Source organism: Nicotiana tabacum, chromosome 3 (genome assembly GCF_000715075.1).
Source record: "Nicotiana tabacum cultivar K326 chromosome 3, ASM71507v2, whole genome shotgun sequence".
NCBI lineage: Eukaryota > Viridiplantae > Streptophyta > Magnoliopsida > Solanales > Solanaceae > Nicotiana > Nicotiana tabacum.
The window spans coordinates 208,779,153-208,795,739 of NC_134082.1; the positions used below are offsets into that span (position 1 = coordinate 208,779,153).

General features: G+C 37.1%; 1 protein-coding gene across 1 annotated transcript; it reads right to left on the bottom strand.

Moving 5' to 3' along the window:
- Positions 1-3,993: 3,993 nt before the first annotated feature.
- On the bottom strand, positions 3,994-5,357 carry LOC107829945 (uncharacterized). Its single transcript, XM_075250512.1, has one exon. It carries the CDS (start codon positions 5,249-5,251, stop codon positions 4,259-4,261), a length of 993 nt encoding a protein of 330 aa, XP_075106613.1. The 5' UTR covers positions 5,252-5,357; the 3' UTR covers positions 3,994-4,258.
- Positions 5,358-16,587: the final 11,230 nt, after the last annotated feature.

Sequence of the window (16,587 nt, forward strand, 5' to 3'; positions counted from 1 at the left end):
TAGAGTTATTCCAAGTTAGTGAGGGATTAAGAGGTTAATTTCTATGTTACAATAGTTTGTAATATGAAGTTTGCTCAGTAGTGAAGTTGAAATCCTACGAGGGTAGGCCATAGTTTTTAATCTCGTGAGTTGGGAGTTTTCCACGTAAAACTCTATTATGTTATTTAATTATTGATGTGTGTGTTCTGTGGGAACTAATAGAGAACCTGGTTCTCTATATAGTTTGGTGGACCCTTAGCTTCTATCAATAACCAAAATACTTAGTCACTTTAATAAAATAAAAAAACCGTTTGTTTACTGCTCCCTCTATAATAAAAACAGAGCTATTATTGGTTTGATTTGGTAAGAATACTAAAAAACAAACAAGCAAATAAGAAGATGGTTTTGATAGAATGGGTTAGGTTATAACACATTAGGCCCAAATTGACCCAACACCATTTTCCTGACCAAATTTTAAATCATGACCACTTCAATACAATCTAGCCCAAATTTGACCAACTAGCCAAAATGACACTTCTATGGTTTTACTACTACTCAGACAGGTTCATCAAAACAATTTCTTTGGTTTGAAGCTAAGTATACTAAAGAATATAAACGTGAAAATTGTTTTCGTGATTGTGGCAAATATTAGCACTATTTTAGGATTAGAAGAGTTGATGAATAATAATTTGGTATAAAAAATAATTTGCAGAAAGTGCACACGAAATTAAACAAAGATCCAATAACGAGGTACTCCAGGCATATATAATAGACGGCAACTAAATACAGGTTTATCAACAACTTCTACGTTCGTTGCAGGTAATTCGAATGAACAGCCAACATTTTTTAGTTTCCCACCCGATTTCTGGTAAAATTACACGGAACGTCTTAGTTGGTTGCTCCCATTTAACCTGTACCTACTTTTTAATTTTTTTTAATTTGTACCTATTGTTTAAACAACTCGGGTAACAGTGATTTTGTATGGTGTTTGTGAACATATTTTAAGGTAGTTTATGATATTTTACAGTGGTGAGTTGTTGTGGCGCTTTATTTTTTACTATTGCTTAGGGTTTCTTCATTCTTTTTCTTAATTACAAAACGGATTCGTTAGATTTATTGATGTTTTGACACATTGATGATTGAGGTTTGTTCTTGATGATATTTGAAAATTATGTTTCAAATTTGTGTTCATTTGGAGGAGATTTAGGTATTAAATCGTATATTGGATTGTTAAAATTCGAAGAACAAATTTCTGTTTCAGGGTAATTTGCACTTCAGGCCTATTTGGCCTTAAGTGCATGAAAACGTTGGTTGCGCTTCAAACCTTTTAGCATTAAGTGCATCTGAAGTGCAATTTTTTCACTTCAGACTTATTGGCTTTAAGTGTAGAAAACATTTGTTGCACTTCAGGCTTTTGGCCTTAAATGCATCTAAAGTGCAATTGTTCGCTTCAAGACTTATTGGCCTTAAGTGCATAAAACCATTGGTCGCACTTCAAACCTATTTGGCCTTAAGTGCATCTGAAGTGCAATTTTTTCACTTCAGGCTAATTTTTTTTTAACTTCAGACCCGATAAGTCTGAAATTGATCGTAAAGTGGGTAGTCTTGCAATTTTTTTGCAAAGTGGGTATAGGTTCAATTGTGCCCCAAAAATCGGGTATAGATGAAAAAGCCCCCGATTTTCGATACCAACATTAGGGCCCGACTAAATTAACATTGAGAAGGTACCGCATGAGGATTAAAGCGCTCCCTAACAAAAGTGACTCTATACCAAAGGGCTCCAACCCGAAGCCTTTGGTTGAAGATGTACAAGTACTTACCACCTACACAACCTTAGTTGGTAATGACCAGATTTCAAAGTTCAGGAGATGCTGCAACCAATATCTTTTGCTAGTATATTCAAAGCTAATATTCATTTTCCAGAGATCATATATGGTAGGACTAATCTCTAGTTCTTTACTGACCTTGACTCGAGTATATGCACTCGGAAATTATTGATGTCAAATATAACCAAACAAATAGCAAGCAAATGATTAAGGATGTGAAATTTGAACTGATTACAGAAGCTTTTTTTTTTAATCTATAAGTACTAGAGTATGTATATATTAGTGGTGAAGTACAAAGGCAGTAGAAGTAGAATGCTGTAGTGCCATCACTGAAGTGTAATAGAGGTGTTGAAAACAAAAAGGATACCAATTGCTGTTAAACAACCATCATTCAAATCGAAGCTCGCAAAAACATGGCATCCTAAAGTTGTGACCTAGTAGTCAATGAAGTAAGTGAAAATAATGGGAAGCCAAGGTTCAAATCCTGGCAAAGACAAAATGTTAACTGATTTCTCTTCACCTGCCTAAGCTTTGATCAGCAGAATTATCTGGTAACTATGCTGGTAGGACGTAACAGGTTTTCGATTAAATAGTTGAGTAGCACAAGCTGGGTCCAACACCATGAGAGAGAGAGAGAGAGAGAGAGAGAGAAACACGAGGATCGGCACTGTGCCATTGCCAATAGTAATCCCTACTAACATAGTTTCTATGCAACGAAGTTAGTGAGTCACCCCCCTTAATCAGAGAGTAGTAACCATGTAAAAACCTTTCAATATAAACCAGACATGGATTCACTTTGGTAGATTAATGCAGTTTAAACCTTGTGCATGAATTCACATCCACAGAGTAAGATAACCTCATCGAGTACTATTGGAAATCAACAGATTTACGCAATATTTTAGAAAATCAAGTTCTCTTAGATGGTCAGATCATCATGTAATTGGATTAGAGGCGAGAAGTAAAACCACTGACTGAAAAGTGAAACTCTGCAACTCCAGTCTCTTTATAACGCCCAGCTGCAAAGTACTAAAATCATCTAAAGCCTCTAAAATATTCTACCTTTCTTTTACTCAATGATCATCAGAGATACTTTTTGAGGAAAAACGTTACATAAGTATGTCCTACCTATGAATATGATAAGATTGTCTAACAGGATCAAGGCAATAGTTCATCAAAATGCATTTAAGTTATCCAAAATTCCAAATTACAACCAATTCTTGTAATTCAGAACACGGTGATACCACTCATGCTTCGTGCTGCCTTCTACCTAAATCTAATTGGTATAGCGTAGACCATTTGTGCTGGTTAACTAAGAGGCACTAGAGCAGCTGTAGCAGGATTAAGTGGGCAGCCTAGTCAAAACCTCTATTACAAATGTTAGGCCAAAGAATGCATAACTCGAATAGTTTTTATCAGCGTAATATAGATATTTCCAGATCAGAAATTATGGCATTCAAACTAGCAGTCAGAGATGTTTATCAAAAATATAACCACACTATATTATCGAGCAGACATAGTGGAATCCAAAGCATCACTATCTTTTTTTCTTTTTATAAATATAAGCCAAAACATCATTATTTTCTCCTTTTTCCAAACTCTTCCAGTACTGGTATGCTCAAATCTCACAAAATCAGTTTCAGGAAAACACGTAGAGAGGATGTTCAAGGGAAAACATTAACGCAAGCAACAACAACAACAAGAACATACCCAGTGTAGTTCCACAAGTGGGGTATGGGGAGGTTAGTGTACGTAGACCTTACCCCTACCTTTAAGAAGGCGGAGAGGTTGTTACCGATAGACCCTCGGGTCAGGAAAGATTAAAAACATTAACGCAAGCGTTAACTTGTATTGTGGCCATGTTTTAAATAATAGACATCTGAGATTGTCCGTATATTTTAAGCATTGTGTCCTCATCTTTTTACATAATTGTTAGAAACACCAGATAGAATGGATACGTCATGTCCATTAAACCAAATTCTCCTTGCTTATCTACAGCATGCTCAATTAGAGATGCTCACAGGAAGTGCATTACTTCTAAGATCTTCACTTATCTATGCAATGTCTAGTGTCTAGAAAAAGTTGAAGCTCAACAGCCTCAACTCTAAAGTTTTACAAGAAAGTTCATCTACAATTTAAAAGTCCAAATATAGAAAATGAACTATGAACTGGAAATATAGTAAAGCTCCTATTGAATAAGAAAATTTTATTCATCATTAGTATCAAAGAGCAAGTCTTCCGTACACAACAAACGAGAACATATTTAAATTGGTTTAAAGAATTTCTAACACAATACCATAATTTGAACTAGAATCACCAAACAGAAAAAGCATAAGACCTTTTTTTCTCAACTCCTTTTTACAAAGAGAACCCCAATGTCTAAAGCATAACTACCTTTGCAAAGAATAGATCCTTATACCTAGTAACAAAAAATTCTAACCATGGATTACCTCAGCTCAAGGATGGTTATGATAGCCATTAGTTCCTGATTCAGGAACTGCGACAATCGCCTTTTGCATTTCCTCGTTCCTCTCTTCTTTTATCCCATTCTCATCGTCGTCTTCATCAGAGTCCAACGTAAAGTGACCTTGACTATCCATTTCCAAGTGTTGCATCTCAACTCCAATAGGTCTATACCGCATATGTTCACGGCCAATACCATTCTTTTTACACACAATTGAGTATACAAAAGCAATAACAGTCACAAGAAGAGCAAGGTGACAATTGAACTGAAGGGTAGCAATAGCTCGACCACGATGGTACTCGGGATGACCTTTACACTTAACCGTATAATTACCTCTACTCTTTTCATGCAAAGAGCAACCTTGTGCTATCAAATCAGAGAAAAAAGAAAACCCCATTTGCAGAATCCACATCCCTTGCAAGATTAACCCAATCCCACGTCCCAATTTAGCATATTTCAATTTGGGATTTTTCAATTCAAGAATTGAACAAAATGCACAAATAGTAATAGGCACAAGCAAGAGATCATAGTAACGATTCTCAACTCCACTTGGGTCTTTCTTTTGAAGGTAAAAAAGCAAAAATTCCTCAGCAAAAGCAAAAAGGCAAAGCATATTGAGGATCTTGGAAGGTAAAAGATAAGATTTTTTTAAGTGGGTCATTAAGCCTAAAACCGAATAGAGCAAGAAAAGAAGAGAAATTGCAATTACCTGCAATTGAAGCACTGAACCAATTTGATCTTTAGAGTTAAGTGCATCGAAAAGGGATAAAAGGGAATTGAGAATGAAGAGAATTGAAAGGATTAAGATTGATACATAGGTGATTAATGAAGAAAAAACAGAATCTTGGGCTTGCTTCTCTGTCAACGATTGGGAAGTGGAAGACGGTGATGAATTTTTCAGGGCAGCGGAGGAGGAGATTAAAGATTCCCAAGCGCCGATTAGAATGAATCCACCGCCGGCGACAGTATAGGAGAATAGCCCCATTGTTGACTTTGATTTTCTTTAGATCTCTCTTTAAGGAATTTTCTGTTTATATATGTTGAAGGGGGACGTGTTGTGCCAGCTTATAGTCTGCGCCCCTATAGTTGGACTTGTCTGAATTTTGCTTTCTACTTTTGTAAGTATCAGAACTCCTATTTTCTTTTTCTTTTTTTGGGGGGAGGGGGGGGGGGGGGGCGGAAGGGGGGGGGGGGGGTACAAGAGATTTCTCAAAGCGAGAAAAGATTTGGAAACATTTATGTACTCCAAAGTTGTGTGTTGTGTTGCACAAGCTCAACTTGCACATGTATCTAGACTACTTTTTATCTTCTTTTTTGGGAGGGTAATATTAATATCCTTTGTCCATAATAAGTGATCAATTTATTTTTTCAAAATTACCCTTATGTATGTATCACTAAAAAGTCTTTTACTCTTCACACTAATTTGTATACGGTTAAAATCGGGTCTATCTGAATTTACTATTTGATCGAGATCACAGGGTCACATCGAAGGTCAGTCTCGTAGTAGATCAGACCAGAATATGAAGACAAGGTACCGAGTTCGAGAATCGAGGTATCTATCGAGTTAGAGGCAAGTAGCGATCGAGACCAAGTAGGACAGACTTCGAGTAAAGCGCAATAACAGAAAAGCGAGATATCCGTGACCGGTCGAAGAACGTGGCGGAAATCCCGGAACAGATCAAATCAAGGGTGGTTGTTTAGGTTAATCATGGGATTTACTTCCGTAATTAAAATTGTACCATAGATAGGATTCCTCTACTATATAAAAAGGGTTCTAATCATTTTGTAGATACCTTACACTCTGAGATATCAAAGCAATATAATGCTTTTTTCTTTAGTTCATATTCTTGTTTATTAGCTTGTTATATTTTAATTGCTCTAGCACAAATTAGTTCGAGAGTATTCAAGCTCGACGGCTGAACTCCGTTCAAACACTGATTTGCTTTATATTATTGTTAATTTCTATTATTACTCTTTACACTTATCAATTGGTATTAGGTGAAATTACGTGTCCTTAAAACCACATTACAAGTTTAATTGTTATATAATTTTAAGGGTAAACAGAGGATAATAGTGATTGCCTGGTATTATTCGTAACACACACTACTTTACGCTTGTTCTCGTGAGTGTTTTTTATTTCAGAATCAACATGTCTAACTCGCAAGCAGTATCCACTCGCGCCGGCCTCGGTTTCCATGGAGAAAACGATAATGTAGCCGCCCCAGGGATCGAAGTGCCTCAAGCTGGCCAGGGGGGAGTATCGATCGCAGACCTTGTCGAAGTCAGTTTGCACGTTGCCCTAAAGTCGCGCCCTTTTTTTTCTCGTGAAATTGGGTTTATGATATTTTGGTTGGGACAACTCTTTCCTTTTGGGAAAGGGGGTTTACATTTTTGAAGAGTAGTCACCTAACGATTTAAGGTGCGTTAGGGCACATATAAGGTTCATTTATAACTACGTTTGGTAACCAGAGATAGGGTAAGGACTTGAAATTATCTTAAGAGAAAGGTGTTAGGCACCCCTCAGGATCCACTAGTGTGGTTCCCGGCCAAACAGTTTTTATGAATTTGTACAAGTAGTAAATAAACAAGTATGACTCAAATAATAGGGGATTTGAGTTTAAGTACACAGATGTTGGGAAAGCAGTTAATGAAAAAGCAAGATTTTGAAAAGAATTACAATCTAAGTATATTCGGGAATGTTAGGGGGTGTCCTAGGTTTGTTTATAATATGGATCACATCAATGCAATACCCGGTATAATACTTCTCAAAGAGGGGCTACACGTGGTATTAACGCACCGGTCATCATGTCCATATCTACCCTTTCCCGCCCCGTGAACGTAATTAAAGTGAGGGTTGGTCTCGACTCATATTGCATGTTGTTGCCCGTCCCTTCCTATCAATCCCGGAGGAACTTAGGACTCCTATCCTATAAGAAGGGGTTCTAGGCAGACCCTCAAGTTCAAAGGCAAAATACTAAGGCGACATATAATAAACAAGTAGGACTTCAATTAAGGGGAGCATGGAAGACAGATGAAAGGCTCAGATATACCTCTATACACAGTACACATAAACAACATGACTCATACACACTTAAGGTCTGAATTTAGATCCTAAGTATGGTATCTAAGTGATAACTCAAATAGGAAGTCCTAATCAGGCTTGCCTACTGATTTTAACATACTGGCAGTTGAACAAAGACAGTTCTGGTTTTTATTTAAGTTTATTACCTAAGGCTTGCCTAGGCGTAAAATAATATGCAGCAGTTACCAGAATTATTGAAACAGTTTGGAAGTTGTTTTTACCTAAAACATGTTGTTCTAAATGTTGCAAAAAACATGCAGGGATTGTGACCAATTTCACTCAAACAAGATAATCAAATATGAGACTGTTTTATGTCCCTTTTCATGCATTATTGGTTTAACTAGGTGTGACTGAGCGAGTTCCTAAAACAGGGTATATAACGGGCGCATATGAAAAATGCAGAATGATTGCAGAATATGCAGAATCCCTAGAGCATGGTTTCTAAGTGCAGGAGAAACATTTTATATTAATTCTGTTATTTAGCCTAAAGCAGAATTTCTAAGTGATCAAATGATGTCAAATGAGATTCTAAAATAGTAAACCTAAGAACATGGTATCTAATGCATGACATGTTTTGAATATGTTGATCTTACACATGGATTCTAATACACATATAGGAAATGTAAACCTAAAGGCATGCTTTCTACCCATCGATGTTGATAGCATATATAACTACCCTTCCCTTCTCACTAGCCAGCCCCAATACTTGTTTACATCGGATTATTACAGACCAATACTAAAATGAATTACATAAGTAGAAAAGAAAGGTAAAAGTTACCCTACAGAGAGCCAAAAAACAGGCCCAGATTTCCAACACCTGATTAAGACTTCCTCTCTGAGTTATGTAATAAATCACCTCAAGTGCCAAGATTGTTCATAGCTTTTTCTCATATCTGGGTGTGTCAGAGTTCCCTAAGGACCTCAAGGGATCCCGGGCAGTGCTCACACCCAGATTTCATAGCCAAGATAGAGTAAGTGCAGTGTGGAAAGGCCAAGTTCAGAGGGAGCTCAAGGGTCCCAAGGCAAGGCTCAAACAAAAGGGGCAGAACTTAGTGGTCTAAGAGTAGAATGAGAGTGCTTGACATAGTGATAAAAGACTTAGTAAAACAGTTTAGAAGTGAAAAGGTTCAAAAAGAGTTTTTAAAGATACTAGGAGTTATCAGTTTTGAAATCATTCTTTGAGAAAAGCATACTCAGCAAACAACCCAATTAACCATAGAATACCTAGATTTACTTGACAAGTAGACTTAGAAATAGGGGTGAAGGGACTGGGAACATATAAGTTTGGAACCACATAAATAGGGAAACATTTGACACAACAAATATACAGAACAACTATGAGTCTACTGAACAAATCAGTCATGGTAACAGACATTTAAAATATAGGGAAGAATGCAACACGATCATGTTGAATACAAGAGTTTTGTTGAACAAAATTTGACATACCATTAGGGCCAATAGAATGCACTAGAAGACTAAGTAACTATATGGTCATACCAGTTAAGGGAGGGGTAAGGGAACTAAGTGAACATGATGGGCAAGTGTCATAGAACTAAGTAAAGTCTGATATGATGATTACACATAAGGCAGAACTTAGACATGCTTAATAACATCAAACATAGAAACAAATTAAATAACTAGTACAAGAACAAGCACGGATGTATAGGCAGGGAACACATAAAGTTGAGTATCAAATTTAAACTAGAGACATACCAGTTAAAGAAGAAGAATGCAGAATGTAAAAATAGGTGCAACTCCACTATCTAGCCTTAGGTTTTAGCCGGCTAGGCCAACAATTAACACAAGTAACAGAGAAGAGAAAATTTTTATGTGTGTGTGTGTGTGTGTGTGTTTTTGAACTAATTGTTCATGTGTTAAGACTGTAGAAGAGAGTCATTTATATAGTAGTTTGAAAACATGATTAAAAATAAGGCAAGAATCAATTCTTCAGTAATTATAGAACTCAATATAAAAAATTGGTTCGAATCTCCCTTTAATTAAGGGAGTCAGTGTAAACGGTAAGAGCAGGTGGCAAGTAAGGAAAAAAATCATACATGGCTAGAGTATAACAAATAAGGAAAGATTTCAAAATAGTACCAGTATAGAGCAAGTATTTAAGGCTAGGTTCAGAAAGTTTTTAAACTAAGGAAACAATCAGTAAGAATTAAGTAGCAATGCAGACAAGGCAAGGGAAAATTAATTAAGGCAAGCAACTAATCAAATTAAGTGGAAAGGTAGGAGTCGAGATTCAGTAGCATAGAGTAGTCAATTAGGACCAAATTTGTAAAGCCTTGATTAAGGACACAACTCAGTAGAAATAAGTATCATAGCAAATATGGTAAGAAAATCAGTCAATTTAACAGACGGGGCAAAGCTTTTAGGGTTTTGAAAGAAAATTTTCAATCACCATCAATTAAGGAAACCAGAATCAATCAAAAGGGAGTCATGACTCTGCACTTTCAACATATAAATAGAGGAGGTCCACAGACGTAGCAAGAAAACATATTCGAAGCATAGCCACAAAAAGAAGCAAGAGATGAACAAACAAAGTGAGCATAGTCACACAAAAGCGACATAAGTAGGCTAGGGATTCAGGAAAACATATTCGAAGTAGGGTAATTACAGGACTTCAAGTAAGCAGGATAACACACAGAAACGAAGTAAAGAAAGCATGTTAATCCTCATAGAAGCAAAGTAAAGAGAATCATGCTAATATTCATAGAAACAAAGTAAAGAAAATCTTTAAAAAATAGGGATTTTAACAGAGTCAAGTTAAAAGCAGTAAGAGCACAAAATCGGTCAAAACCAACACGGGAAAAGGTTTAATCATAACAAAATCAGTTAGAACATGCGTAAAAGAACTCCGAGAAATCCTAGTTTTAGAAAAGAATGACTAAAATTGAAATAGTTAGTTAAAACAGGAGATTTTTAAAGGAAAACGCTTAATAATACTCGAATCACCTCAGATCTATAAAGATCTGAGAAGAACCGAACAATAGAGAACTAGGGTTTTCAGAAAATAGTAGAGATGAAGAGAATCGGTTAAAAACTCATGGATTCAAACGAAAAAATAAGAGGAAATCCTTTCTTACAAACGAGAATGGCCGGAGACAGGCCAGTAAATGAGTTTCAAACCGGAGCAGGTTGGATTTCCTTGAGATCTTCTCAAGGACTCATGAAGTCGAAGAGCCATGGAGTATAGGATACCAGAGGTGGTCGGAGAAGGCACAAAAACACCATAGGAAGGAGGTTCTCGCCGGTGACGACGACTAAGGTTAGGGTGAGTTGAGAGAGAATTTGGAGATGAGAGAGTTTGAGGGCTGCTGTCTCCGAATTATGAGACTAGGGTTAGGGGTCAGGTGAAATTAAAAAGGAAAGGGTGTGTTTGGACCGTTGATCTGGGATATCAACGGTCGAGATTAAAAAGGTAGGTGGGTTCCGGGTTTGGGTAAGGTTTAATAGGGTATGAGTCGGGTGATTAGGGTGTGAAATTGGGCTGGAAAGGGGTCCAATTTTGGCTATAATTGAAAGCCAAATTTGGCTGTTATTTAAATAGCCAATTTATTCCATTTAATTTATAAAAAATAATAGGTAATTTTTGGAAAATAAATTAATGTGCCAAAATAATTTAAAATATATAATTAATAATTTAAAAATACAGGGTCCAATTTTATACATATAAAACATAATTAAATCTTAAAAGGGCTAATATTGCAATTATATGCAATTTAGCTTTAAAAATACTAAATGTAATTATAAAAATATGTAAAAATTAAATTAGCCATATTTTGACATAAATATAGAAATATAATAGATGAATTATCAAAACAATAATTTTGGAAATAATTATTAGGTATTTTATGGAAAAAGGGGAGAAAATAAATCAATTTAAAGCCTTAAAATTATGAAAAAATAATAAAAACATTGGACATGCTTATATATGCATATATATGCTATTTTGAAGGTATTTTGTATATTAAAAATATATAGGGAGAAATTGGTTAACAACAGCTACCTCTCTTTACCCGGGAAGGATGAAAATGTTTTTGAGTAAAGAAATGATGGCCAATTTTGACCGAGCGAAACGGTTTGGGAAGATTTAGGCCACACCTTGGCTTTTGAGTTGCCTACATATCCCTGGTTTTACAGGAATCGGGGTGTATGTAGTTCAGGATCCATCGGCGGAGTATACCGATGAAACGATTTCAAGAACGGACGCGACATCTAGGGCTAGGTGAGTGGACGGTTTACAGGAATGGTTAGAAAAACTGGAGCGGGACCGCTCCTGCTAGGATAGCCATTGCTTACCAGATTACCTGCAAATAAGCAATACAAGCATATATTGTGCGTAAATTTAAACATGATGCAAGTTCCCGTTGGACCATGAATGTTGTCTTCGGATGGTTAGGAATGGCGTCCTTAGACCATGATGTCCCGGGCCATGGGCTGTTTGATGCAGAATTCGTAGGCCATGAAATCATATTCTCGGGCTATGAGGATGGTGCCTCCGAACCATGATGCCTTTGAATAATGATATGCAAAAGATTGAAAGAGATCCTCAGGCCATGATATGGTGTTTTCGATCTATGAAGATGGTTCCTCCGAACGATGACGCCTTTGGATGAGTTGGAGATATTTCAGCCCATGAAGGATGCATTAGTATGATGCGGACAAGACAGAGCTCAGTCTTGCGAATTGAAGGGCAGAGCTTAGCCCGTGAGAGAAGCGAGATAAATTGTGCTTGGGATAACACTTAGTTTCAAAGAAATTAGAGGTAGAGCTTAGCCTCGAAAGGCAAGAGAGTAGCCTTATGCAAGGATGCAAATGCAGATGGAGGTAGAGCTTAACCTCGAAAAGCAGAATGGTAGCCTTATACAAATTGGAAGGCAGAATAGTAGCCTTATGCAATGCAAATGCAGATGGATACAACGTTTAGTCTCGGAAGATAGAATAGTAGCCTTATGCAAATTAGAAGGCAGAATGGTAGCCTTATGCAAATTGGAAGGCAGAATAGTAGCCTTATGCAATGCAGATGCAAATGGAGGTAGCGTTTAACCTCGGAAGGCAGATGGTAGCTTTATGCAGATTGGAAGGCAGAATAGTAGCCTTATGCAATGCAGATGCAGATGGAGGTAGGGCTTAACCTCGTTTCGGAGTAGGATTAGCAAGCTCTGGGTACTCTCCTTTTGCCAAATACTCCTTGATATCATGAAACCAAGGCTTTTCGTCTGCTTCCTCTTCAACATGGGCACAATAAGCTGGCTGATTGTGGATTTTCACCGGAATGAGATCAATGAAATTCTTGTCGGGATGCTGTATCATAGATGATAGGTGTCACACCTCCTTTTTCACCCGCGCCCCCGCAAAAGGGCGCAAAGAGGAGTTTGTCAATTAAAGGACAATCGAAACGGGATTTATTTATTTATTTCAGAGTCACCACTTGGGAGATTTATGGTGTCCCAAGTCACCGATTGAATCCCGAATCGAGGAAAAGAATGACTCTGTTTAACCGTCTGCGCACCAGAAATCCAGATAAGGCATTCTGTTAACCCGGGAGAAGGTGTTAGGCATTTCCGAGTTCCGTGGTTCTAGCACGGTCGCTCAACTGTCACATTCGGCTTGATTATCTGATTTTATACAATTATGAACCTACGTGCAAATTTTAACTGTTTACCACTTTGTTATTATTTATTCAAAGAATTTCAACGTCGTGAGAATGCATCTCGAATTGCGCCACATAAATGTACCCGCAATTTTTGATACGTTCCAACTTCGTTGAGATTTGGATTTGGGTCACATAAATGTGCACCCGAGTTTAGGAAAATAATATTATTAAATACGCGCCTAAAGACTAACGCGTTGTTATTTTTAGAAAAGCCGTAAAGTTCGCTATGCGGCCTATCTCGAAATCTAAGCATTCGAAATAACTATCCATTGAGGGCCCCGCAATTTGTGTATTCTTGTTTGTCGAGGCTCGTCTCATTCATTATTTTTTAAAGGAATTTGCAACGTCATGGACATGCATCTCGAACCACGTCACAATCAATGCACCATTGATTAGCGACACATTTCGACTCCGTTGAGATTTGGATTTGGGTCACATAAATGTGCACCCGAGTTTAAGAAGATAACATTATTAAATATGCGCCTAAAGCGACTAGCGTATCATTATTTTGGGTAGGGCCGTGAAATTTGCTAAACAGCCCGTCCCGGAATCTATGTATTTAATACATACATTTAACGAGGGCCCCGCCATTTATGTGTTTATCCAGCGAGGTTCATCTCATTTATTTTAAAAGGACAATCCTAAAATGACTACATTTTTATTAAGTTTGTCTCTAAAAGAAAATCTCCAAATTAATTACATGCTTAAAAAAAACGTGACCTATTAGTTATTAGTCTAAGACAAATGCAAATGGGAAATTGTAATCGAGCTTGTACAAAGGGAGATTATTTCGTTCCTTATTCTATTAGTTAATAACACTAAAGTTGAGATTATGAATAGAACACGAGATTGACACCCGGTAATATCAAAACAAACCAACTATTCTTTGATTAATTTAAACTAACATTATTAGATGACTTGAACTATTGGAATTGACTATGTGTAATACAAAGCCATTTTTTTTAATCTTTTTACGACTTGTCGAAGAAATGCGTCAATGCTTAAAAAATCGACATTAGGCTAACATCAATCACTAACATTCGAGAATATTAGTTACTAACATTATTCACATGTTTGTAGAAATAGATTCAACAGTCCAGTTTATGCATTCTGCAGGCATTTGCATGATATTAATGAATGAGATATCCTAATATACAAATCAGTAGAAAAGCTAGATCAAACTTAAAGCTTCAAATCTTCATGTATACTCATGCTTATGTTTTCGGCTTACAAATGACCAAGGTTACAGCTGTGTACCTGGAAATGGCAATACAAGAAGATGAAAGAGCAGTCAGCAACAGTAATAACACGGCAAGACAACAACAACCCAACAGCAGCAATTCAAACCAGATTTGAGGCCCGGGAAAATTTGAAGAAAACCAAACAAGCTCAATAGAACAACCCCAAATGTTTGTAAAAGACTAAACAACGACAACCAACATCACTACAAACAGACTCAACCACGCGTGTATTAAACCCAAAACTAAACTCGTCGACTACTTTGTTTTTGTTTTCTCTTTTTAAACTCTCCAGCACTCTCTTAAGATTTCCAGAAAAATGTTCAACCCCTCTCTGGATTTCCAGAATGTCTTCCTCCCCCCCTTAACTTGTGTCAACCTCTCTTATTTATAGCCAAACTTGAAGCACTTAAATTAATCCCACCATCTTCTCCTCATTCCCCTTTTGAATCCCACTACTTAATGTTTTGTCCCCTCGCTATATTAAACAAATATTAATTCTCACTAACACATATCTTTTCTTTATTTAATTCTCTTATTCCCCACTACCGCATGCTTTGTCCCCCACTATATTAAACAAATATATTAATTCCAACTACCACTTGTCTTGTCCCCCACCATGTATTAAAAATGTATTAATTTAATATTATTAGTACTTAGTGGATAAAATACTCAAATTAATTATTTTTTAAAACTTAAAATCCCGAAAATGCCCCTGAAACTACTGAAATTACCATTCTACCCCTGAAAATACTATAATTTACCATTCTACCCCATCAGCTATAACCAATTCACCTAATAAATTAACCAAACTACAACAGCTATAACCAATTCCTAATCAAATTTCATCAACAAATTTAAGCTAGAAAATCAGATTATGTCAAATATCATCAAAACAAAGACTAAGAATTCAGGGAACCAAACCATAAAATGAACAATAAAGAAACAACTGAAATCATTTTGACTGAACAACATTTTTAACAACAAACATACTTTCAGATTCAATAACAGTAACAAATTGAACATAACAAACAAGTAGATTCAAATCACTAAACTCAACAATCAATTGAACTTCAAATTAAATCTAACAACATTACAACAAAAATAAAGGATTCAAGTGATTAAACTAACACACTTCTATATTAAAACTAAACAAGACAAATGAATAAAAACAAACTAAAGAAATAATCAAGAAATGATAAACAACGAACAAGAAAAAATCAAACATATACTGATTTCAGATCCGAAAATATCAAACAAAATACGGACAAAAATGAAACTTAAACCAACTAACCAGAAATGACCGCAATGGAACAGAAACTCGGACAACAACCTCGACGTACCGGATCTCGACTCAACGAAAACCCACCTTCTCTTTTAACCTCGACGAACTCAGAACAACAAACAATGACCTCGGCGGATTGAACCTGAAGAACGGCAAGACAGTAGCTGAGTTTCCAGGGGTGGTCATTTGACGATGAAACTGGACGGAAATGGTGTTTGTGAGGCTGTGCGATGGGCTGAAGAAGGAAGCAGCTGCGTTTGGTGTTCGATGAATGACGAAGCAGCTATGGTTATTTGGACGTGAGGGAGGCGTCGTATTGGTTTTTCCGGCGACTGGAGGGGTCGTTTGGACGTGAGGCTGGAGGCGGTGTGACGACGAACTGGGCGACGAAGCTGGTGGTGGTCGTAGGCAGTGTCATCGACGGGTGGTTTGGGTGGACGACAAGGGTCGTGACTGGTCGACGCAGCAGCGCTGCTGCTCGTCAATGGCGGACCACGGGGGTCGACTTGGGTGGTCCGACGACGGAAAAGAAGAATGGACGGGGAGGTGGGGATGTTCATGGATGGCTGGTGCTGTGTGTGGCAGGTGTGGCTGTGTGTGGCTGGTGGTCATTTAGAGTAAATGGTGGTGAGGAGGGCAGCCATGGGACGTGAGGGGGACGGGGGTGGTTTGGGGAAGATGAAGAGGAGAGGGGGGCGGGTGGTTTTAGGGTTTTGGGGTTGGCAAAATGAAAATATGAAAATGGGGGGTTAGGATTCGTTTGGGTTATGGGGCGGACTGGGTCGGCGGTGGTGGTTATTTGGTTTGGGCCTGGTTGATTTAAATTAAAAGGTGGCCCAATCCGATTTTCTTCTTATTTCCATTGCTTCTTTTTTTCTTCTTTTATTTTTTCTTAAACTAAAACTAAATTCTAAAAATCCTAAATTATACTATAGAACTTAAATTAATTTATAAAAATGCTAATTAACCCTTAATAACAATTAACACACAATTAAATAGCAATTACGATAAAATCACACAATTTGGACATTAAATGCTAAAAATGCAACGT